Here is a 25,869-nt window from a genome sequence, read left to right on the forward strand (position 1 = left end):
CAACAGCATCTTCTCCCCTACACCGAGAGCAAGATGTGACTTCTCGAGTGTCAAACCCACTCTGACAGCTGTCAGCTCCCATGACACAGTGCATGTTAAATAACTCAAGTAAAACTCAAGTAAAAATCCATTTTAACTTTGCTGTATTTATATACTATATAAATTTTACATGCTATATATTTACAGTGGGGCAAGTGCTTTTTATCTTTAAAAAAACAAAGATCAAACTTTAGACATCTCTGAACAACACAGCTTGTATAAACCAGACAGATTATTCAGATGAACTGTATTTAATACAGGTTCCCCACTCATCTCCTGATGCAGGACCAGTGAATAATAAGTGCATCACAGTTTGATAGCATTTAATAATAAAAATAAAAATCACAGTATGAATTTGTCTGTAACTAGACACTTTAGAGAGACAAAACAGACAACTGAGACTTAAGACAAATGACAGTATATTAAGAAAATGTAATAAAAACATATGGAACAATATACAAATAGTCTTGAGAGATACATTCAGAACTGCATATTCGTTGTTTCACAATGCTGAAAACCAGAAGATTTCTTCAGATCTTGAATATAACTCAATTGTGAAGTAAATTAGTTTCTAGTGTCAGACCACAGAAAAAAAAAAATAAAAATGAAGCTCTTGCAAAACTTGTGAAGTTTTAAATAAGTCTTTAAATTAAATATACAGACTGTCAGTTGCAACTTTTATAATTCCTGGTCGCTCTTGCACCAGATGTCTTAACTTGGAGTAACATTACATGAATAACATAAAGTCAACCTGAGTCTGTAATTAAGCAGCATTTGAGATGGTCTATTCCAGGGCATTATCTCAGCTCAGTGAGATATTTATGTGGTAATTTACAATGTTCAGCAGTTGTAAAAAGTTTTCACCCTTTTGGATTAGAAGTATATTTTAAAAAAGAAAGTCTCAAGTTAAAAACTAAAAAAAAGTTCTTATATGGTAAAATTCTGTACAGAAATGTTAAGCACCACTTATGACTGGATTTTGTCTTGATGGTAATTGATAATAAATTTTAAGTTTTGATGGTCACTATTGGTAATGTCAGGTTTGAAGGTAAGAAGTTGTTGGTTTTGAAGGTGAAGAGTTGCTGAGGTTGGTGGTCAGAAGTCCTTGGGGTTGGTGGTGGGTTCAGTCTGAGTATTGAAGGCTTTCATCAGTCAGCTCCACATCTGAAAGGCAAAAGGAAACAAGGTCAGTCCTGCTGTGACATTAAACATTAAACTCTTTCAGGAGCTTGATTGCTAAAAGACAAGACTCAAAGCTGCCCCTGCTCCATCTGCTCCCTCAGGACAGGATCCAACTTCCTCACACACCAACTGCACCCCAGTTCTAGGCTAAGGCTGCTGACCTGGACAGAGCCACCTGCTTTCACAGCAAGCACTGGACCTTGGCTGAATCAAATTTAATTGAAGTTTTGCCTAGAAAGCATCTTTGTTTTAGTAACAATCTTGTGGTCAGGCTGACCCAGTTGTAGCCACAAAGGCAGAGCCTTCAGAAACTTGCTGGAGAGAGCATGTAGGAATGTAGGAAAGAACTGCTTCAAAGCTGCTCCTTCCCCACTCCTGTATAAATTTTTCTTAAACCACAACTCACCACTAGCTATTTTCACCCTTACTAATTTATTCAAAATAACAGGAGTCAGATGAAAAGGCACAACCTCACAATTCCTGAATGGTTCCTGGCCTGTTCTACCTTGAGACATTCAGTACTCTAAAAACACAGCGAAAGTGGCCTCTTTTGAAAGCAGCTCCCATCCTTCAAAGAATCCTACTTGAAACTCATTTTAGAAAAAAAAAGATTGACCTTCCAGAAGATGGAGCTAATTAACATCCATGGACTTGGGGAAATAAAATTCTCAAGACTTAAACTGCTTTTGCCAGCCCTTGTCTCCCTCATGTTGTGAGCAAAATGTTCAGCAGTGAACAAACAGCTCTTTCTCCTTCCCTTGCACAGCCCAGCACCCTCAGTGCCCTGCCCTGAGCAGGGAGATGCAGAACATTTAATTCCTGCCTAAACCTGACTGGTTTGGAAAAACCCGAGTTTGCCCTCTGCTGGCCAGAGAACCACTAAGGCCAAACCACAATTGAGACAAGCATTTTATTCTGTTGAGCTGATTTGTCAGCAAGAACAGACCCTTTTACGGCAGTAAGGGTGATTTCAGACATGAGTGTCATAAAAGAAGTCTCCTTTTACAACACTAGGATTTGAAAGACCTCAATTCAGTTCTTTATTTTTTCTTGTTGAAGAATAATGGGTGAACAATCAACTTTTCCTCCACTCTATATTGTTAGAATAGAACTTTTGGTTATCTCTGTTTTCCACAAATGCATTTCCCCTTTACGTTAAGCAAATTCTTCAGTGCAAGAATTCAGTGCACTGACTGGCAATTTGCCTAAGTGTGGAAACCCCATTAAAGAGATTTTAATTTTCCATAATTTAAAGATTAAACTTCTCTTAATTCTTTTGTTTGCTGTGCTCTAATGACAATTTCAACATGACTAGAAATGAACAGGACTATCATTGACCATTAACCCAATTCTTAAACCGTGGGTAGGGATAAAATATAGAAAATTTAACAATGAAACTTGCTTTTGGATAGTGAGCTGTCTCCTTCAGGGATTACTTCACTTATCTTTGAATAAAATAGGGGATTGTTTTGGTTTTCTATTTAAATAGATGAGTAACTGGAACTGGTTTATGTCAAATAGGCATTTAATAAGGTTTTATTTCTATAATAAACACTTCTGTTCAGCAAAAATTTCAAGGGAAATGTTGTCAAGTTTGATTTTAGATGTTGAATTTGTTGCAGTGTGCAATCATCGTCATTGCATAATTTTAGAGCTAATTAATTTAAACTAATTATCTACTGCGAGCCCAAGTTGAGATTATGACAAGCAACATCTGAGAGCTCAGTGTAAATTTAGTCAGGCACACAAATCCATATTTGGGTTTTTTGTAAGAAGCACCAAACAGACCTTCAAATATTAAAAACTAGGAAAGAGCTGTTTCCTCAGCCCACTCCTATGTATTGTTAAGCCCACACTAACAGAAAAACCCCACAACTGAATAAAACAATAGCAGGAATTGAACACTCTCCAGGTGTTAAATTGTGAAGTGTCCTCTGGAGGTTTGTGCTTAGGAGAAGCCAGAGCTACACCTGCACTAACAGTATCTCAGTATTATCACCAACTCCTGTTATTCTGAGTGAGCAACCAGCACTGTTTCTATGCTATGAACAGATGAATGTAGTATTTTATTTAAATTATGGAATGGTTTGGGTTGGAAGGGATCTTAAAGATCATCTGCTTCCAACCCCCTGCCATGATACTGTTTGGAAGCCGTGATAAAACACAGGGATTTCCCTCACATGAGCATTTAAAGACTGTCCTGTCTTTAAATTTAAAGAGTCCTGCCAACATCCCAGGGCTCCTTACCTCTGACATACTCAGTGGATGCCATGGAGCTGTATTTCTTGCTGTCACCTGCACCAGAAGGCTTCTCTTCCTTGTAGGGTTGTTTAGTGCCCTGGTTTCTGTATTGCTCACATAAATGGTCATCTGGAGGACGGGATTCTTCCTTCTTCTCCCATGTCTTCTTCTGGAAACGAGGATCTAAATATTCCAATAAGTCTTTCCTGTCGTGCTTCTTCTTTTTCTTCTTTTTCTTATGTTTGCGATTGTCATTGTCAAAGTGGAGCACTGAGCAATCCAAATCATAAAGTCTGAAGGAAACATGCAAGTTAAAAATAGAAAAACAGATGTGGCACTTGATGTATATATGAAATGTTATTTATTTACCACAGGTGACGACTTGCAGAGTGTCTGCTACTTTGTGGTACTTTCTGCACATCTAACTTAATTTAGATGCAGCAACCTTAAGCCCTCAGAATGAAGGACAAGAGGTCCTGGTTTGTACATAAATCGTTTACAGGCATACGGGGAATTAAAAAAAAAAATTTAAAAAATTGTAACCTAATCAAGAACGGTGTGCAGATGTTATTCTGACTACATTGTCCAGCTCTAGTGTTCTAACACAATTCAGCAACATCTTTCCTATCTTCTCTTGGCCAATCTAATAACATGATCCCGTCACATTATGACAGATAAGTTACTTAGAAACAATGAAAAAAAGGCAGACATGAGAAATACCCAGAAAATAATTAGGAAAAAATTGCTGATTATGCTGGAATCCTTGCTTACTTGTAATCCTTCTCTCGATGTTTATCTTTGGACTTCTTTTTCTTCTTGACCTTCTTATACTTTTTGTTTCTTTGGTCATCTGTCTTTCGGCATTTCTTTTCTATGTCACTTCCACTTTCTTCTTGGTGGGAGTATTTTCTTTTGCCATTTCTTAGTTTTTCTTTTTCATTTTCCCGGGAAGAGTCCTCAAAATTTGAGTGAGCTGACACTGGAGGAAGTGCGTGCCTCTCACGAGAGTATTTTTCCGAGTGCTGCTGAGGTACTGAACAATGGTGGAAGTTTGCTCTGTGGCTGCTGAAGTGATGCACATCCTCCTCTCGGGAGAGTGTGCTGTGAGCCCATCTGCTTTTGCAATGATAATCCTTGTGTGACCTGCTGTAAGATTGGCTCAGTTTGTCATAGTCTTTATCACAACGAGAGGACCTCCTCTCCCTACCATCCCTTGTTCCATGGGAGGAATAATAATCATTGTAGTATCTGCATTTTTCCCATCTCCGTGGTTCATCTTGATAGTATCTTTCTCTAATCCAAGGTCTGTCTCCTTTGGAATAATAATACCTATTCCTGTCCGGATCTGTCCTTTCTCTGCTTCGGGATCTGTAACGAGAATATTTTCCTGAGCTCCTGCCATTACTGGGACTGTTTCTTTCGTTGTGGGAGGATCTGTACTTGCTCTCACTGCAATACTCCTGCTTATGACGGCTTTGCTTGTTTGTTTCCACGCTGTGAGAGCTCCTCCTCCTGTGGGAATGATCATCTGGTTTGTTTCTGGTTTGTCTCTCCTTCTCCTCAGTGTCCGAGTTCTCTCTCTTTCTCCGGTAATGCTCTTTGTCAGTCCTTTTAGAGTCATGGATTTTTTTCTTATTTTTTTTCATATGTTTATCATCATCTTCACATATTTTATTACCCAGTCCCTCATCTGCTCTAGAAAATTGACTTTCCAATACTTTATCCAGCTTTGTAATAGAAGAGTCATTAACGGGTGGTACTTCTACATAGTTATTAGAAATGTCCTTTGTATCTTGGCATTTATCTGTAATATCTAGAGATGCAAGTTTTTTAGAACTACATTCAATGTCAGGCTTTATAGAGGAAGTTTGCCCTAATTTCTCTTTGCTCTCAGGAGACCCTTTGATGTACAAAGAATTTTCTTTTGAAATGAGTTCAGGTTCTTTTGATCTTCTTAGTTTGTCTTTATCTCTGATGTCTTCAGACTCACACTGCCCAAGGAATTCACCTTCAGTATCCAAGGATTTTTTCCTAACCTTGTGCTGACCATTGATATTGAGATGTGCATTATCAGCTTTTGTTATAATACTTTCAGCAACTTCTTCTTTGGTAAAAATGGTTTCAGAATCTGATTGAGTAAAAAGTTTCTCAACCTCACAGCTAAAGTTGGAAGGAACCTTCCTGGATTCTTCATAGGCAAACAGTGCTTCCATCACCACAGTTTCCATAACTCCATCATTGTCAGAAGATTTCTGAGATCCAGAGACACTGCACAAAAATAAAAACATGTATTTTTAACTTGAAAAATTCTATCTAAAAGATGTTAGGAGTAAAATCTCCTAAAGTAAAAAAGTGGCTAATGCAGAACTCTGAAAGACAATGTCTTTTGAAAACCATTCTTACACCTCCCTCAGCTCCCATGTGAAGTTTTTCTTCTCTCAGTTCTGCAGGTCTTGCCTTAAAACACCCATCTCCAGCACACCCAACTCCTTCCACTTGCAGCTCTGAATCTCATCAATAGCCAGAACAACTATATTTGCTCTTCCCCCAATTAGAAAAAAGGTAAACACAGATTTCCCACTCTCCCAAGTGGGAGAGCAGATTGTGGGAATTCATATTCACTCATGCTAGGATGCAAGAAAGGAAAAGAAATAGAAAAAGTATTCTGGACAATGTAAGAAAAATGTAAAAACATCCTGTGAAAGTTTTACAGGAGGCACCTGCCTGTATTTAGTATCAGAATAATGTGTGCCCAGTGCTGATGTTTGCAATACCAGATGTACAGTGTGAAATTCTCTGTAGTGATGTAAATCTCTTAGGCAGTATTAGTTGATTAGTTGAAAGTTGTAATAAACTTGTATGAAATCTTGTTTTAATTAGAGTGTAGTCATTTTACCTTTTTTCTTCTGACAAGCTGTTCAACTGGCTGTACGTAAGAGAGTCTAAGATACCTTGAGGATCTGGTGACAAAGCTTTAGGCATCTACAATTAAAACACAAAAGTTAACAACCTTAAAGAAAAAGCTATTTTTAGTAGAAAAGCAAAAGCTATTTTTAGTAGAAAAGTACTGCTGACAAACTTTTAACATTAGATGTTAAACAAGATTACACTGAGTTACCTGAACCACTTTACACATCATCCCCCTTCTCCCAAAAATGTATTTTATGAAACTTATGAAGTATTATCTCCCCAAACTTCTCTTATGCTGACATATGTCATATGTCAGTTCAGCTCTGCAAATTCAGTGGGATAACAGCACAAAGGGTTAGAATAGTCTGTGCTGTGTTTTCTTGGTATTCCACATTGCAGTGCTCATGAATAGGTGATAAAGTCCAGATGAACAAATGTAACTCACCGTTTCAAGCACTCCATTTGCTTTAGAGAAGAAAATCTCAGAAGGTTTAACGGGTTGGACTTGGCAAGTGGAATCATCAAGTTTCAGTCCATTTTCTTTATATTCATTATCTAAACTAATAGCACCATTTAGGGAATCAATTTTTGGCAGCTCATGCTGGGATCTTTCTTCAGCATTCTGACAGGATGAATGGGAATTATGCAGTGTACGGACCACCTTCCCAATCAGAATTCCATTGGAAGATATGACGTTGCAATTCCTTTTGAACAAGCCCTTTGACTCCTCGGATTTTCCTGAAGGTTCTGCACCGTAAGGGACCATGTTATCAGAACAGAGCTTGGGGTTTCCATTTACTGCTGGCTCAACAAAGATTTCATCAGGAACCTCCTGCTTGGAGACATTAGTAGCAACTGACACTGTGGAGAGGTTTGAGGTAGGCTCTGCTGCGGAAGAGTTTGTAATTGTGGCTGAAGGAATGGGCTTCAGATCCTCCTCCTCCACAGCGCTGCTCGGACACTCTGCCTGCGACACCGCCTGCCGTGTGGGCAGCTTGTTGTGAATACTGATCGTGATCTTCTGTGTTTTGGAAGGGTCTGTCATTGGAGGCCTGGAAATTGCCCAGTTTTGAACACAAGCTGTTGGTGGAGCTGAAGATGGCCTTTTTACAGCAACACCCACAGTACTGGGATCCTCTTTTAAGGGTCCATTTCCATTTATACGACTTGAACTCTGCATTTGAAGAGATTTTAAGATGGATATGTTCAAATACACAGCATTGGAAGTTTAACAACATTCAATTCTCATAGTAAATAGTTCTAAAGATTGCCTCAACACCTAAGAAGAAACCTCACCTCCCTTCTGATATAAATGCACATCCAACAGGTGTGTGTGAATTCTGCCTTTGGTATCAAATCAGGACCAGTTTGACACCGACCCACACAATTTAAGAAAGCTATTAAAAAACCATTTTATTTTCCTTTTTAAACACTCCCCAACAGCACTGGAATAATTCTGCTAGTGCTCAGGGACAAGACAATTTGTATTCTATCACTGGCTCAACTAAACACTGATAAGGACAGGGTAGATATTTACTTTTTAAATTAAAATTACCTAGGCATTAATAGACTACTTTTTAAATTTAAATTATTTAGGCATTAATAGACAAATTGTCTTGAGAACACAGCTCTCAGGCTTTAAAAAGTTGAGCTGGAAGGGTAAAGTAATGAAGTGGCATGGCTGCACAATTAGGGATTTGAATAACTCTGGCTCTAGCACGATGGCTGTAAAGAAACCTGCAGTGTGGAAGGGAGCATACAACTCAAAAAAACCCACCCCACATTAAAACCCACTGTAATTTGGTGCTATTATCTGTCCCTCTCCAATTACCTTAATCATGTGAGGAGGCAGCCGTGGTCCCATGAATGCAGCCTGCTTGCTGTTGGCTCCGCGCTGGCCGAGGAAGGAGCGGGGGTAGGAGGGCGCGGGCAGGTAAAAGGCTCGCTCCCCCAGCGTCAAATCGTAGCGCCTTGGGAGAGAAGGGGCACCTTAGCTCAGAGCTCTTCTTTCAGCCTGGATTAAACCCCATCCCATCTAATCCCATCTAATCTCATAGCAACAGTGTATATGACACGAAAGACACATCTGGGAGATTTAGGCAAGACTACAAACTGAAGATTAGGTAATGGTCTATACACAATGTCTGTTCAGCCTCACATCGTCTATGGCCATGATTTCTCCTCTTTTCTAAACTGGCCAGCTACAGAGAGCAGACAGAAAGCAGCATATGCAAGTGCAGAAGTTTAAGGTGAAGCAATGAAAGGTAATAAATGACACAGGGAATTTCCACTTAGAAATATACAAATAGTAATATTTTCCTAGGGTAAAAAGAAAAATACTTGAAAAGAAAAAAAAATATCAGCAACTTGATGGTAAAAGTGTTTGAGCACATCTGGTGTTATTACCTGATATAAAAAAGCACGTAAGCTTGCTGATTGAGAACTGTTTTGATATCAGAAAGCTCTACTGAGGCATCATTCATTCGGTACCAAAGTCCATTACCAGCCTGCAAACAAAGACAGAATATCTTCAGATGAATTGCATGTGTTCCAAAGAACATCACAGATAGAGCACTGCAGAACAAAGCATACCAAAACAAAGCAAACAAAGCACATGATGCAATGTTTTCCCCTAAAACCAGTGGTTACCAGTAACATTTTAATTTCTTTTCCAGCACAGTATCCTGTTAGAAGTTGAGCTGATGTCTACCTTTATGAAGCAGAGATAATGTCCAGCATTACAGTTGAAGCCACTATGTACAAGAACTGCATATAAAGCATAGATGAGGGGTTCTCCAATAGATTGGGACATATATGCTCGAAGATCCAAATATTCAGGGTATTTTACATCCTAAACAAAGACAAAGAAGATTCAAAAGTTATCTTGAAATACTTCATGGAACAGCCTGAAAAAGACACAGACTAGGACTATATAAATATATTTCTAAATTCACTTGAAAATGCCTGTTCTCTGAAACAAGATATAATAACTTAAGCTACAGGGAGCTGTTTTCTATAGAATGAGCTCTTTAAGGGTAAGGTATGTTCTTATGGTCACACAGGAACTCTATTACTATTAAAAAAGAAAATAACAGCCACAGTTGCTAAATTGTTATATTGACTTCTCTTGCACTGTAGTTACTACCTGAAATGTGAACAACTTTAAAATGAGTATTCATCTTTGGGAAATGTCCATTTCAAGAAGATAAAGCAGCATTCCAGCTGCAAACATACCTTGTTGATCTTTCCACCTGTAAAATTTGCAAATCTTTTCAGTGATATTGTGAGAACATTGGAAGAGCGATGTATCGTGTATCTCTTTGAGGCTGGAACCATCTTTTTACACCTTAAAAACAAGCACAGACACATTTTTAACAGTATATTCTTTTCTCACCCAGAAGTCAAACAAGTTTTCATTTCTCATGCATGCTTATGCTATTTGAATGGTATTTTGCTTGTATAATATGTTAGACCTTTTCTTAAATCCATAAACTGCATTTCAGCTTTGTTAATAGAACATAGCAGGATAATAGAGACAGCTCTAAAGAAAAAAGAATAAAGGACTTGATAGCCAAATAAACACCTGAACATGTATCTTTCTTATGTGAAAAAGGTGTGGCAGTAAAGAATGTAAAAAAATCACTGGAAGGAAACAGCCATTCTGCATTCTGCAGATATTGGACAATATTGAGTTTTCTTGTACTGAGATTGCCTGGAAAGACTGAAACCCTCTGGAGTCCTTCAAAACAAAATGGTTAATTTTGTTTGTTTTGCAGCACACTCAAAGAAGGTACAGACTAAGTCCTGAAATGCAACCATCAGCACAAAGACTGAAACATGTCACTTCACATTGTCAAGAAAAATACTGCTGAGAGCTAACAAACAGAATGAATTTAATAGCCTCTTTTCAAACTGACGTCAAAATACAAGGCACAGAATTCCAGACTGATGGAGAAAGAGAGCCACCCAGAATAAGAAAAAAGAAGTGGTTTATAAAATTCTGAAACTTGTATTTAGAGATGGAGGTTTCAGGCAGTAGTAATCCTTATTAGAAAAAACAATGGTAGAAAACAAAAAAAGAAACTGAAAAGCAATATAATAGTTTGCCAGCAATAGAAATGACACTGTACATACACCAAACCTTTCTTTTCAAACTCACAGAAAGACTGAACTTCTGGTTTTGTGTGTGACTAAGCTGATGTTGCCTCCCACCCCAAATCCTTGTCCATATCCCTGTGCTCCAGCTCACCACTTCTTATCAGACATGCCTTTCAACTTCTGGCCATGAGTATTTTAGCATGCAGCTTCACACTTAGAAAGGCTGACAAGCCCCAGCACAGACAGTATTAGGAATAAAAGTCTGATGTGAGCAATACAATTCTTATCATGTATATCCAAATATTCAAACAGAAATATAAACATTACTCATTTAGAAACAAATGCATTATTTTACAAGCTTAGAATTATTTCAGTATATTAGTTATGTAAACAAACCTAAATGAAACAGCAAGCCATGTCTGTCTTATTGCTAAATAAAGTCAAGAGATAACATATCCTCCAAGTCATGCACTGCATTGAACATGTATCTTGTATTAAGGTGTAATTAATAATAATCTTACTTGCTACATTTATAGCTATTTTCACCATCCAGCTGTTCCGGTTTCACAAATTGTTCTAGAGCTCTGGTGACGGATGTAACTGCCTGGATGAGTAAGAAAGTAGAACATTAAGTCACAAGAAATACAAAATTTCAAGCACTTACAAGCACTTTACATGAGAACCTTGCTGGTTTATATTTAAGTGGCCTACTGTGAACCAGCAAACACCAAGAAGGAGGAGAAAGAAACGGAGTTCATTGAGTATTTACCTCATTTCAAAATGATCCCACTTCAAAATAAATAAATTTTGCAGTGCCAGACAGTTTTCTGTGGTGTGCCTTGGCATCAATAACGAGAAAAATCAAACCCATCAGTCTAACAATAGATGTATATTGAAGTAGAATAATTGAGAAGAATGATTATATCATTGTTTGTGTAGTCGTAATTATTATTTTTCTAGCTTAAATCCAATCCAAACATGGAGAGCATTTCCATGGCTTCCACAGAACAACAAAGTCCAATCCACCGCCATCCACCACCAAGCTGTTTTGTTTCAACAAGATAAGTTTCTAAGCAAAATTACTTTATTTTACAATGCTCTACAAGCCTTTACACGTCTCAGCCAATGCTCACAAACATCTTACCTTTATGTCCAAAGTAACGTCGAGAAATGGCTCGTACGTATCCGACACCGCTTTGCAGTTCAAGCACTTTACTGGAATCAAAATACAAATACTTAACATCATGTGAATGAGACTAACTGCATGAATTTTAATTATTAATACACATTACTTTAGCCAAACTACAAACTCCCTTGCTACAGACAGACAAAAAGACACAGATCAGTTTGAAAGACAGTAAATTTTTCAAAAAGTTACCTCGAGATCTTAGATATCCTCCAAATATTTGATAAATAAGTGTGGTGGCTTGAGAAGATCTGTCTAATCTGGAAATAAATTAGAGTCAGACCTCAGAAGACTGAAAACACAGAGTTAATTCCTCAAACAATTTTTGGTTTTATGAAATACAAGGACAAATTTTAATTCATTATAGTAAATAAAGTAGTAAGAGGGACTAGGGAAAATTTAAATTTAATTATTTTATGCTTACTTGGTGCTCCCATTCAAGCAAGCTTTCTGCAAAGCATCAACAGTGAAGCATAAGAATTCATGTGCATCCTCTTGACTGCCAAAATGGAAATGTTTTCCTATTCCTAACAAATAAGAAGGTTATCATATATTTATTTCTTAAAGAATGAAAGAAAACATACATTTCTAAAATACCTCTTCTTTAAAGTATTAAAATTATTTATATGCATCAAATAACTCACTGTAAAATTAAAAAAAATTAAAAATAAACCTATATCAAGCTACTTACTTTTAAGGCCATTGATAACAGATGTAGGTTTGATGGCATTATTAGAGCAACACAGGACCTGGTTGATGTGACTTTCCATTGTGCACATCATACAGAATCCTTCTACGTGACCTAGGGAAAGAAGAAAGCATTCCATTCTAGTCAAATACATATTGCTAAAAAAACCCACCCCAAAATAATAACAACCCAAGTTGTAAGTGCAATGTCACTTTACTTTCTCCTAAGGGGTCAATATCCCAACAGTTTTGTGGCATTTTATCATACAGAACTGTACAGAATAAGTCTTTAAATCACAGACCAGGCTGCTCAAAGGCCCATCCAGCCTGGCCTGGAACATCCCCATTGGAAGGTGTCCCTGCCCATGGCAGAGGATTGGAACTAAATAATTCTGAAGGTTCCTTCCAAGGATTCCAGGATTCTTAACTGAAATAATTTTTATATGGGAATAAAACATAAACTTCTAGGAATACATATTAAGATACCATACTAGAAAGCATACAGGTGCCTTAGGAATAAATCCCACATTTATGGATATAAAAATAACCTCCCCTAGGCTTAAGACTCAAGTATAAATCAAAATTCAAAGAACACAAATTCCAGGGTTTAAAAAATACAAACAATTATTTAGAATAAAATCAGCCTAATTTTAATACAGTCCCCCCCCTAGATTTCTATTTGAGTTCATAAGAGATTAGTTTGTAGAGTTTTCTAGAATGTTTGGGTTTTTTAATGGGTCAACACTGAACATATAATTTATCACAGTATTACTGCACTGCAGTATCTCGGCTGTGAAGACTAAGAATCTTCAATACCAACATCCTAACTTTTATCACCTTTCTACCAGCAGGAAACCCAAATGCCAATTGTTCATCAAATGACTCACTTTACAATGTACTTTATTATTCACATGAAGCAAGAAATTATCTTTTCTTTAAGTTTTACTGTGCACATGAAATTAACAAATTCACTTTATATGCCTCCTATAATTCTGAGCTTCCTGTTAGCAGAATCCTAGAATCATTTACCTGGAAAAGACCTTTAAGATCATGTTCAAAACCTGCTTCTACAGACAAAATAGGACAACTAAGAGTTTTCTTCAGAGAGACCATGTTTTTCTTCCACCTTTGGAGCTGTCCAACAGATTTATAGCGTTAGAAAATACTCACATGACTTGGTGTGCTCAAGTGAAAGCATGTAATTGGCAAGAGGAGGTGTGTAGGTCAAACACTGGAGAGTAGAATTAAGGAAACATGTGTTGCCAAGGTTCTGCAGTCCAACTCCAACACTTTGTGTTTGTTGCCAATCCATACAGATTTTCTCAGGCGGAAAAAGAATTCTTTGTGGCGGAGCAATCCCATCATTAACAACTACAAGAAATTTGTATTTTAAAAAAGAGTTGTACTGGCTTTGTTTTAAAGAGGGTGTTTAAAAAGTAGGATTCTGCAGGAGCAGCCTGAAGAACCAGCTCTGCTCCAAAACACAGCAACACATGATGCACAGCTTTAACACTGCCATGTGAATTTGCTGGTGAACACTCTCTTTTGGACAATGGTTTATTCATCTGTTTTAATGCTTTTAAGAAAAGACACAAACTACCACTCTGATTTTAGTACCCAATTTCTTTATCTCTATATCCTTTAATATCTTAATTAAATTATTGGCTTTTTCATTATTGTAACTTAAAACCACAAACTTACACTGGTGGTTATGCAGTAAAAAGAACTGAGACAGACAAACAAGTAAGCAGCACAAAAAGTAACCCCATAGATATCAGATCTCTTCCCAGGCACTGTTATTATTCAAAGACTTGTGAATAATGGAAGCCATGAATAGACAAGGTAAAATGTACTATTCTCTCCAGAACAGAAGAGACCTAGGTACAGTTGAGCATTATGAAAAGCTCCCCTTATTTGATTTTACGTAAATAAAAAATACTTTACAAATCAACTGTAAATACATAAACCCAAGTTCTGCAACACCTATCCCTGCAGCTGCCTTGGGGGATGCAGAAAATTGAAGTCTGTGGCTGAACTCCTGATTCACTGAAGTCCCATTTTATAGCAATACAACAACTAAAATCTGCTTCCACTTTGGTTTTGTTTTTAATAAAAAGCAGGAAGAACAGAAGACACTTACCTAGATCTCTTTGGGCAAAAGGCTTTGATTTTTGAGATGATCTACAATAAATATGCCCCCCAGGACCTTTGTCCACAGAGACTTTGTTTGATTCTTCTGTAGGGGGTACCCGGCCCAAACTTGCAGTGCGTGACGTCATTTTTTTAGTACGGGGTTTCATAGATTTGTCAGACCGTCTTGAGGAAGATTTTTTAGACTTTGAAGATTTTGGCTTGTTAACTATGGTCATTGTTCATATCTGTAAGAAGGCAAAAATTCTGTTTGGCATAAGAACATCCAAAGTATTCCAGAAAGGAAAGACCAAGAGAAATCCTGTCACTTAGCCTCAAGGAACGTGAAGAATTGAACAGCTAAGAACGATTACAAACAAGGGAACAAAACCCCAAAACTCAAAAAAAATTTCCACCCAACACACAACTAAACGCAGAAAGTAATTTTTTCCATAAGAACTGTCTCAATATTGTTTTTAAAATCTGATTGATAGCATTTCTTACACTTTCATGGGATTTTAAACCACTATAGTTACCAAGATCTTTTTCTTAAAAGAAGCTGTGAGGTGTGGCACAGTCAAGTGTTGGCTCATTGAGATCCAGGAGAAATTGTCTAGCCAACATCTTCCCACTCCTGGGAACTACACACCCCTGATGACACAGAGGATGGGATACAGCTCTGAGAAATATTGGGAAAGAAGAGCAATAGAACACTCACAAATTTATTTCCACCTAGATTTCTTCTGCCCTTCCAAGAAGTATTTGTTTGGATACAATTTTGGCAGCACTCTTTGTGGTATTTTGTACCCATCATTTACAATCCTTACTTATAAACCAAGGAGTTGAATTAAAAAGCATCTTTTTCAGTTCTACTTATACAAAGTTGTTTTGCCAGGGAAAAACAAAAGAAGAATGTAAACTATAAAAAGAAAATGATGACTGCAAAAGAAAGCAAATCAAATCCACAGCCCTCAAGAATAAAGGCAGTAACTAAGTCCTTTACAAAATGCTGATTATGTTTCAATATGGTACCTATTTAAATATGTGTAATTTTGTGTGCATAGTAAGCTGCTGAATAATTACATGATCAATTATCAACTCCTATATGTAAATTTTTACTACTGTCATACTATAACATATAGGGCGTTTTTAAGTTTAGGGAAACTATAAACTTAACTGAGGGTTTAAAGTATAACCTGCTTTGTAATATTAAAATAACTGAGAGCAAAGCATGAAGCAGTTTCAGATTCATGGCACAACTTGATTGCTAATGATAAAACTTCGGGTAGAATAAACTAAGCACAGTAAATCACAGAACTTCTAATCCCACAAAAGACAAATCATGTGTGGAACCTTTAATTAGATTTTTTTCCCCACTAAATCTTCAATTTAAAATCTACTCTGTACACACTTTCCATTTTAGAGATCATAACATACAAAAAATGGAAAATTCACTCATTTTACTGAAAAATGAGGACACCCTTGCCCATTTCAAAGACTAAGATGACAGTTCTTGGGCTTAGTGATTTTCAGGTAAGATCCAGACTCCAAATTGCAGATACTGGTGACATCTGCTTTTCCTGATGGAAATGGAAGGGGTTTCAACAACATACTTGGAACTTATTTGCAGGACAAAAACCAGAATCAAGACTGGAGTGAAAAGCAAACAGAAGAATATTATCACAAAAAGCTTTGGCCTTATACTGACCAATGAGAGAAGCCTCACATATTTTTAATTTTATTTTGACAATTGAATAGCATTGGTTAGTGCTGCTAATTTAGTTTTGACAACTGATTACCAGATATCAAACACTAGACACCTGCAAATATCAACGGATGCCAAGAATAACTCAGATCCACCACTTCTTAAAAATCTGTCAATATAATAATTTGAATATAACATCTCTTTGACGAAGTAGCATAAACATTACACAGATATTTTTGCTCTCCTGCTGTTCACTGTAAATACAGGTTCTGTTCCTGTAGCACTGCTGAACAGAATTTCACATTGCCATGTGTATTGTGCACTTTTCCCCTCTGCTATTCCCATAACAGACTTCTCCCTGTACGATACTGACGAGCAAAACAGAACAAACAGTTGCTTTCCTCCCATTTGGAGTGTTGCATCAGCGTTGTTTAGATTCTTTTTTCTCAGTCTCATCACAACACGCATCAGTTAATACTCCAATCTAAATATTTATATTTGGTCTCCGCTTTGCATACAATAAATCACAGCTCAGGAGGGTTTTATAGCAGATCCCCTTCACAGAACCGCGTTCAGCCAGGGAGTATGCGCCTTTATCTCACTACAAACCAAACACTTCCAGCAGCGAGAGTAAAAAACAAGAGCCGCACATGGCAACACCGAGGCAGAAACAAGAAGCAGGAAGAAACTACTCCAGGAGAAGCCCAGGCAGAGTCATCTCGCTCCATCACCGACCGCACCGCACACGCCGCCGGGAGCAAAAACAACCCGGGGCAGCGCGGAACACAAACACACACCCCGCGCTGGTTTTACTTTCGTTACAAAATGAAAGGCATCAGAGGCGAAAGTAATTAAAGAGTTTACCCTTGCTGAGCAGGCGGCGCGGAGCGCTCGGTGCGGGGCAGTTCCGAGCTCTGTATCCCGGGGCCGTTGGTTGTGGCGGGACCGAACCCAGCGCCGCGAGCGTCCGCGAGCGCCTCGCTCCGGGCGGCCCCGAGCCCCGGAATCCACGCACAACCGAACCGCCCGCCCCGGTACCGCCAGCGCCAAGCCCGCAACACCGAACCGGTTTCCTGCGCTCTGCCTTTCTGCGGGGACCCGCTTCCCGAAAACGTTCTGACACCGGCAGTAAAAGGCCGCTGGCAGAGGCAGGGACGGGCACCGCACGCAACATGTCCGCGCTCAGCGCGGCAAGAGCCCAAACACACACAAAACAAAACCCATCCCGACACGCAGGCGAGGGGGGCCGGGAGCCGGCCGTGAAGGAGCTCCCGCCTCGCCCTTCTCCCTCTAACCCGCACATTGCCAGGCCCCTCTGCCCCCGGCTTCCCTCCCGTGCCATGCCGCCTCCGCCGCCCGGCCCCGTGCTGACCTGTCCGGGCCCGCGTCCCATTCCGGCCCGGGGGCAGGACCACCGCGGCGGCGCCCAACGGCGGCTCTGTGCCCATGGCAACGCGGGGGGGGCGGGGGGCGGCGAAGCGAGCGCGGAGCCCCCCGGGCACGGGGCGGAGGGGCCGCGGCAGCCGCCACCGCCGCGCGGAGCGGGAACAACGCGGGGCCAGGCGGGGCACAGCGCCGCTCCCGCCGCCGAACACGGGGCCGGGGCGTCCCGGCCGCCCTCCCGCCTGCGCCGGGACGCGGGGGAGCCACGCCGAGTCCCCCACGCCGACAGCAGCAGGAGTAGGAGGAAGGAGATGCGGGCGCCGGCGGGACCCCGGCGCGTAACGGAGAGGGCGGGCACGGAGGCACCGCCGCGCCGGGAGGGGGCCGGTCCCGCCGGCCCAGGGGGTGGCGGCGGCGGCGGGGCTGGGTCCCTCCGCCGCGTGCTGGGGACGGCGCCCCGCCCCGCCCGGGGGTCCCACCCCCTCCGGCTGCCCGCCAGCCAGGAGGGCAGCGGCCGAGCGCCCGGCCCGCGCCCCGGCGCGGTGGGCTGGGCTGAGCCGGCTGCTCCCGCCGGTCTCTTTCCCTTCCCTTTCCCGGGCCGGCCCCTCCCCCCGGCCCATTGATTTCCAGGCGGGAGGCGCACGCGGTGCCGCCAGGCTGTGCCGGGGCCGCCGCCGGGCCCGGCGCTGCCCCCCAGCCCCATTACCTGGCTCGGCCCCGCTTGACTCGGCGCTGCCGGGTCCCCCTCGCCGCAGCCCCCGCCTCAGCCCGGCCCGCTCCGCCTACTGTTACAGTCCGTCGGGGAACAATGACGTCCCTCCGCCGGCCTCTTGCATCCGGGGCCCGGCGCCGGCCGGGCAGGCGGGCGGGCGGGGGGAGGAGAGGAGGCGGCGGCGGCGGCGGGGGGAACAGCGAGCGCCTCCGGGTCACACGGGGACCGGCACCGCCCCTGTGCCGCGGCCGGGAGCCGCTAGAGGGGGCTCGGCGACCCCCGGTCCGGGCGCGGGGCTCACGCGGGCTGCGGGCGGTGCCGGTCCCGGTCCCCGTGCTGAGGGGAGGGGACGCCCCGTTCCGTCCCTTCGGTACGAGCTCTGGCCCGCCCGTCCCCGCCTCCCTGGCCGAAGGTTCCCGTCGCGGGTTTATCCCTCCAGTTCATGTTTTATAGCTCCGCGCCCAAAGAGCGGCCATAAACCCTGGCCCGGTCCCCGGAGCCGCCCACGGGGGGCCGGGTGGGCCCCGCCGGCCGCAGCGGAGGGGACCCCGGTGCCCGACATGTGAGAGGCGGGAGGGTTGCGGGCCTGCGGGCTCCGGTGCCTGCCATCGAGTTCCCTGAGGAGAGCCCGGAGCCGCGCTTTGACGGTAAGCGGGGCCGGGGGCAGCCCTGTGGGCGAGCGGGGAAATCGCCCCTTTCCCCCGGCTGGCAGGGAGGGAAGGAGGGTAGAACCGCCGCCTTCCTCTTCCCGTCCTTCCCCACCGCTCTGAGGTAGCGGCGGCAGCGGGGGTGATGCAAGAGCGGGCAGGCCCTCAGCAGCGCCCTGCCCTGGGGCCGCCGTGCGAGCTCCCCCTGCCCCGGGCACGGCGCGCCTCGGCCTCCCCGGGCAGCTGCTTTCCGTGTACACTTAAAAAAATTAATTGGGTTTCTAATTAGCCTCTTAAGCCACTCGCTCTGTGGCAGCTCGGGTGCTGCCTCTGCAAGCCGGGGTTATGTTGAAGCTGTGTGGCTGGCTGTACTGGTGTTTAGGTAAATAGGTGTGTACTGAGACCCAAGTTCATTCGTCTGACTGTCCTTTTCCAGAATCGGATGTGCCGGCGGAGCTGCGAGTTGCAAACGGGTCGCAAAAATTTGTGAAGTTCACTTCGACAATCCAGAACCAGCTGCTGCTTGTGTCACTGCTGGAGCACCTCTGCCACATGTACACACACAACCCCGTTCACTCCAGGGGTTTGTTCCGAAGTTAGTAAGAGGAGTTCATTCCTGTCTCTCAAGCTGCCTTACTGACTGCATGTACCAGAGCCTTCTGTGCAGACTTACAGTGTAATATCAATACAAAGCTGTAGGTTTCATCCCGCTGGGACAAGAATGATTCTGTGAAGAGGATGAATATCTTGAATCTGCTAAAATGGCAATGACAACTTGTCTTATTTTTGAAAACAGTAACAGAATATTGCTGTAGATGTAAGGATCAGACAGTTTTCAGCTAGATTGTGAGTTGCATCATGAGAAGGGCAGCAGGTTAAATTATATTACTGTTAAATGTGATCTAGAAATGCTGGTAGAAGAGGAATTTAATAAAATATTTATCAAGAAATAGTTGCAGTAGAGTCTTCACTAAATACTTAAAAATTATGTTCTGTGAAAATCTGAGTAAATACCTTTAAATTTTTTTTTTTCCATTAAGTCTCTTGATACCATTCAGGGAATTCACATTTTTAAGTGTGAAGTGTTACTTTTAAAATATCTTCCTGGTACATGACTTATCATGGGTGTTTTGTTCATTTAGGTATATACCTAATGAAAGGTAAATTTAAGAAAGCATATCCAAGGGTTTTGTCCTTACTTTACATGACTGTAGACAATAAAATCTAATGTGGTTTTCATAGCTAAAATTCACTCCATTTATAACATCACAGTTGCACCCAGCACAAAATCTCCAGTATTTATGAGGTTTTGCTTGCCACAGTTGTTTTACTCCATATGAGAAAGATTAGGTGGTGGGAGGGACTTCATTCTCTGTCTGAGTATGTGCACAAGTGTGTGGGTTTGGATGGGAATTAAAAAACCTTGACATTACCACTTTTGATTATAAATGCATCCTCATCATTGTGAACCTACTTTGAATTTTTCTTTTCACTGGTCAAAACTAATCCAAAAGTAAAATGTAAGTGAATGGGTGACTGTTTCTATAACTCATCTGCTGAGGTGAGGAAGGAGATGCAATTGTGACCCTGGAAGGCATGACATTTATTATGTGAAGGGATTCCCATAGAGCAGCTCTAGTTTGGATTGAATTAGTTTTAATTGCTAAGAGTATGGGAACAGCATTAGAGTACAAGGGACTGTTCAGTTTTTCAGACACGTTACCTTTCAAATATCTTTCATATCTTTTTCTGTTTAAAAACTTTATGTAGTCTTATTGACTGGCTTTATTTAATGTTTTTCTGACCTTTCTCTGTTCCTTTGTGCAGTTCTTCGTCAGACTTTCACAAGAACAGGATTACTGTCCCCTTTTGTCTTTTGTGATGAATTTAGTACTGTAAGACTGCAACACAACAGAGCCATTACTGAACTGATGAAAGCAGCTAATCAACAAGTACTTAACGGGGTAAGTTTTGTTACATGTCTTTGGCAGCTTCTGCAGTTAGGAGCTTTTGTTTAGGGGTTCTTTTAATATTGAATTAAGTCTTTTTAATAATTATACAAAATAAATCCTTAGCTGTTTAGGACGACATTCTCTGGCTCTCTAGGTGCAAACCAGTTTTTTTACCTTATTAAATAGTAATAATAAAACAAGTTAAAATGTTTATAAACAAAAGCAAGATGTTATAAGTATTGCTACAGCTTTTTTTGACAGACATCCATTTTCAACTTTGAACTGTTGGTTATGCTTACAATCTCATATTTATATTAATGGAGGGTGTAGTTTGTGTACTTGTACTTCAGGCTGAATCATACCTGTTTGTTTATCTCGCTGCTTGAACTAAGCTAGTTAATTTTGTTTTAAGCATATTTTAGAGCCCTCATTTTATCCTGTTTGCCAGCAGAACTCTAAAGGGCAGTAATCTTTCCAGCAGAGGGATGTTAACAGATTACCAGTGTGATAATAATACTTTAATTTGGTGAAGCTCTCTGCAGCATGCGAATGGCTGTCAGTAACCTCATTTTCTTCCAAGAAGGTTGCAGTTTATGTTTTGATGAAGCTGTCTGTGTCACTGGCACAGCAGACAAGTTATTCTTTTTATATGGCATGTTTTTATGTTGGATTTTGTTGTTTCATAGGAGCTTGATAATGGAGAGACTCTTGCGATTGGGTATGTATTCAAAGCATGTAGAAATACTAAATTAACTCATTCCCTAAAGTTCTGTGCTCCACTCTGAATTTAATCAATACTGCATTTCATATTTTGGCTCTGAAACAGAAAAAAAGTAAAGGTTTCTCCAGATTCTCAAAATTATGTGGGTGATAATTTGTTCTTCAGTACAACTCTTTCAGTCAGTGCCACTGTTCAGGAAAACAAGATTTATCAGGCATCAGTGTAAAAGAAATAATCTGAACACCACTGTTAAAACAGAGTATGTAGCACATATTCATGCTCTTGCAGTCTGCTGGTTTTCAGTATTCACTGAAACTCAGGCTGTTACAGTATGGTAATGTCAAGTAATTTCTTTTCATAATGTGAATAATTTTAGAATGTGTACATCTGTATCTTACTTGTAATTTAGTTTAATGCAGCCTAACTTTTCTTGATTAGGGAAAAAGAAGTTCTCTTTGAGGCACAGACTTCACGATACTTGAATGAATTTGAAGAGGCTGCAAGGCTAGGAAGAGGAGGATATGGCAAAGTATACAAGGTATTCTTTACTTCCCAAATAAAACTACTCTGTTTATATCTATTTCATTGGAATTTGGAGTTACTGTTTCAACTGTGCTGCCAAATTTTTTTTGCATAGAAGTGCAAATGTTACCTTCGAAGAAAGTTAGTGTTTCATATCAAAAGATGCTCACTTGTAATTAGTTTTGTTTGTCAGATGCAGGATATATGATGTTTTACTTTGTGTATTTTGATGCTTTTAAAGTGAATGAAAACTCCTTATTTGACATGTGAAGTATTATGATATATTGACTGATTGGTCTGCACACCCCATTGCTTTAGTTGTGCCTGCTTTTAAAAAATGAGTATCAGTATGAATATAAACTAACCAATCCAATGTTCAATTAAGCACTTGTATAGCCAGCCCAAGGTTCCACATGAGGTATGTGCCATGTGGAAATGACAAATGTGGTCTCACATATTTATTGAGGACCTGTTAAGCAGTTATCAGTACCTAGCAGTATCCCTGTATGACAGCAGGGGCCTAATCCCAGTTTCATTCCCTGATACAGGTAATAATATATAGGAATGGGGTGGAGACATAAAATTTTAGAAAACAGTGGGTTCTGAAAGATTTAATTAATCCAAGCACATTTACATCTAATTTTCTCCTGCTGCAATTGTTTTCAGGTCAGAAACAAATTAGATGGTCAGTTCTATGCTATTAAAAAAATTGAAATTAAGAAGGCTACAAGAAGAGATTGCATGAAGGTATTCTTCTTCCTGTGTTTTGTCCTTGTTTTAACACCTCTGTATCTTATTCTGTTCTAATTTATTAATGTAGCTAATATAATTTTTATGCATTCTGAATTTTTAAAGATTTGAGCCTATCAATACCTAGTAGAAAAAAGTAAAAGAGACCCATTAAAGTCCATTAAAATAACTATATTAATTACTTGAACTTGATCATCTCTGCAGTGATGAAAATCAATTTGTTTTAAAGCTCTCATTTTTTTTCTGTTACTGTAACAATTTAATCTGTTCTTTCTCTCTAAGAAACTTATTTTTTGTTACCTTGCATGTTTACTAAGCACTCAGAATAAAGGAGTGTCATACTGTGGGTTTTTTGGTCTTTTTAGGTTCTCCGAGAAGTCAAAGTGCTGGCTGGGCTGCAGCATCCCAATATTGTAGGCTATCACACTGCTTGGATGGAACAAGTTCAAACAGTACATCCAAAAGGAAAGTAAAGCTCATTGTGTAATTCTTGCTTGCATCTTACAACCTCTGTACTGTTATTTTAGGAAAAGTATTACTTCTCCGAAAAAAATTACTCATTTTTTTCCCCTCCTTAAAAGAACTAAAAGAAAGGGAAATTACAAGTGATCACCAGGTCCTTCTGTATACTCAATCCCTCCTTACCAAATAATTTATTTGTTACTCAATGATTAATTTGGAACTGTGGAAATATTAGCTTTACTTTTGGTAAGATCTGAGGAGGATTTTAAAGTTGTGTAAAGGTCAGTGAAATGCAGTGAAAACCTTTTAATGCAAAAAGTAGTGAGTTGACAAGGAGAAGAATGAATCCTGAGGAACAAGATGCCTCAGATATTGGGGAGAAAGAGATGAATAGGACAAAAAACCCACAAATTTTCAATTATGTTTTGAAGTCTCAGAGATGTAGCAACACTAGAATCAGCATCCCAGTATGCTTCTTTTTGGATCTGGAAAAGATCTAAGAAAAACTGAAAGAATCTGGAAATATATACTTTTACTGATGAACCCTCCCCCACCAAAAACTCTTTATTTTGCTTTCTAAGTTAGACTTTTTAAATTTGGTGAATTGTATTTCATAGTCCTGCACTGACAGAAAAATTGGATTTTTTTTGTGTATCAGACACTGGCTGTAACTGTTGAGAATTTATCTACTTTTGTGTTCATTTTACACCTTCTCAGTTTTTCTCTACAGGTTCTTTGTTCTCAGCTCTTTGCATACTCTGTCCTTTGGTCCCTTTGTAACCCTAATCCATTGGTCCCTTTCTAGTCCTTTCCTGGAATGTCTCTAGCAATTAAATCTTTTGATCCTCTCTTAGTGGGAGATTTGGTTATGCTCTGTATAACTTTATTGCTTTCCAAGTCACTGACTTGATGCCCAGCCAGCCATAAGCACAAAAGAAAATGCATAAATACATAGGAAGTTGACAGTAGAGTAAAACAGGAAAAACTTTAACCAGTGATCCTGAGAATCTCGAGGGAAGCAAATGTTTAATGCTGGGGGTCCTTCATAAGTATTTAATGGTGGTAATGGAAGTGCATAATGAAATCTACAGGTAGCTTCTGTGGTACTTAATGGTTTCTCTTGTCTTACAAGATTTATGTTTTATACTTGTTTCTGTATGCTAAAACAGCTTTTTCATATAAAAATGCAATTTTAATGACAATTATTTTCAAGATATCAAGTGTCTTCAGCAGCAGTGTGATGTGTGAGGGGTGATGCCTTGTGGAGCTGCTGCTTTAACTGTGTGTTATTCAATACATTTTAAACTCTTACTTTGAACAGGCCGACTTCTGAAAGATGAAGTCTAAGTAAATATCTAAGAAAGCCCAGTACAACCTTTTTAGTGACTTTGTACAACATATTTTCTTTTAATTTAAAGATAAATAAAATGCATATTAGGGTAGCTTCTTAGTAGACTTAACAAGACCCTTTTGCAGCAGAAATGAGGTAATCTAGAGCTATCGACAGGTAACAAAGTTGAATTCAGAGAGGTGCTCTACTTTAAATGGTAATTTTTTTAGTAAATATGTAGATACATTCTTTGTTTTATGAAATACCATATTTACCTTTGTATCCAACAGGTAAAGCAATAATGGAGTTGCAGCCATTATTTTTGGAGCATGAGAATAGCAAGTGAGTATTACTAATCTCAGTGGTAAGGTATATTCAACTTTAACTTCAGCTGTGTATATGAGATATTGTTGTCTGGGACAGCTGTCCGAAATCCCTGCTGGTAGAAAGTATTAAATCAGCTGGAGCCTGCACTGACAGTTATGTAATCCTGGAGTTTTATGTGGGGAGGCAGCTGAACTCTTACTTGGGAGTGCTGTTTGCAATTGGGGGAAAAAAATCAGCATGGTGTATCACAAATAGATGGTATGAAACTGTGTACTTATTTGGATTTCTCTCCCTTTGATATTTTCAGTGATCGCTGTCACATCCAGAGTGTAGAAAGTGGTAGTTCAATTATCTTTGCTGACCTTACCTCACAAGAAAAGAAGCCCTGTGACAGTACCAGTCTTGAAAATGTGCACAGAGAATCTGTGCAGAATATGGATGTAAGGAATGACTTTACAAACAGCAGTAGCAAAGAGTGTGTGAAACCAAATAAATATGAATTATCCATAGAACTGCAAGAAGACTGTGTGTTAACACATATTGTTAATGTTAACACCTTATCAACTGATGTGGACAATCATTCAACACAGGGAACTCATTCCAGTCTGGATCAAGATGCTAGCACTGAAAGTGAATCCTGCTCTGAGAGCAAGTCCTGCTCTGAAGGATGCTCCAAAAATGAGGTAGCACTCTGTGGAGAGTTTGAGGTAAATACTTATCTGCTGTCTAATTTTGTGATGTTTTTAAAGGAGTTCAGTAGACAGTGGCAATGAATTATTTATTAAAATGAATTTAAAAGAATTGAATGACTGTAAATAGAGCCAAAGGTTCAGACAATTTTTACTTAAGTGGGTAACATCATTACAAGGAAACTGACCAGAGTAG

The 25,869-nt window shown here is 40.3% G+C and overlaps 2 protein-coding genes across 4 annotated transcripts in view; one reads left to right on the top strand and one right to left on the bottom strand.

Moving 5' to 3' along the window:
* Positions 1 to 126: 126 nt before the first annotated feature.
* Positions 127 to 18,611, bottom strand: USP42 (ubiquitin specific peptidase 42). Of its 3 annotated transcripts, none has more exons than XM_086854741.1 (17): positions 18,268 to 18,611; positions 14,484 to 14,721; positions 13,514 to 13,714; positions 12,348 to 12,458; positions 12,081 to 12,183; positions 11,849 to 11,916; positions 11,615 to 11,685; positions 10,992 to 11,074; positions 9,607 to 9,718; positions 9,083 to 9,223; positions 8,779 to 8,879; positions 8,204 to 8,342; positions 6,818 to 7,546; positions 6,359 to 6,444; positions 4,234 to 5,730; positions 3,469 to 3,755; positions 127 to 1,203 (listed from the first exon to the last, which is right to left on the bottom strand). In XM_086854741.1, the coding sequence occupies exons 2-17, from the start codon at positions 14,710 to 14,712 to the stop codon at positions 1,163 to 1,165; spliced, it is 3,999 nt and encodes a 1,332-aa protein (XP_086710867.1). In that variant the 5' UTR covers positions 14,713 to 14,721; positions 18,268 to 18,611; the 3' UTR covers positions 127 to 1,162. The 3 variants fall into 3 exon arrangements, with proteins under 3 accessions (XP_086710867.1, XP_086710866.1, XP_086710865.1); XM_086854740.1 differs by lacking the exon at positions 18,268 to 18,611 and adding an exon at positions 17,551 to 17,941; XM_086854739.1 differs by lacking the exon at positions 18,268 to 18,611 and adding an exon at positions 17,043 to 17,556.
* EIF2AK1 (eukaryotic translation initiation factor 2 alpha kinase 1) overlaps positions 18,531 to 25,869 on the top strand; it is a 13,173-nt gene continuing 5,834 nt past the window's right edge. Inside the window, exons 1-9 of the mRNA XM_086854758.1 lie at positions 18,531 to 18,920; positions 19,357 to 19,515; positions 20,748 to 20,884; positions 21,559 to 21,590; positions 22,032 to 22,131; positions 22,782 to 22,862; positions 23,231 to 23,328; positions 24,946 to 24,999; positions 25,292 to 25,691. Of these exons, the coding sequence (XP_086710884.1) occupies positions 19,473 to 19,515; positions 20,748 to 20,884; positions 21,559 to 21,590; positions 22,032 to 22,131; positions 22,782 to 22,862; positions 23,231 to 23,328; positions 24,946 to 24,999; positions 25,292 to 25,691 (945 nt within the window). The 5' untranslated portion in view covers positions 18,531 to 18,920; positions 19,357 to 19,472. The remainder of the gene's footprint in view (positions 18,921 to 19,356; positions 19,516 to 20,747; positions 20,885 to 21,558; positions 21,591 to 22,031; positions 22,132 to 22,781; positions 22,863 to 23,230; positions 23,329 to 24,945; positions 25,000 to 25,291; positions 25,692 to 25,869) is intronic.

This window comes from Cyanistes caeruleus, chromosome 17 (genome assembly GCF_971803275.1).
Source record: "Cyanistes caeruleus chromosome 17, bCyaCae1.hap1.1, whole genome shotgun sequence".
NCBI lineage: Eukaryota > Metazoa > Chordata > Aves > Passeriformes > Paridae > Cyanistes > Cyanistes caeruleus.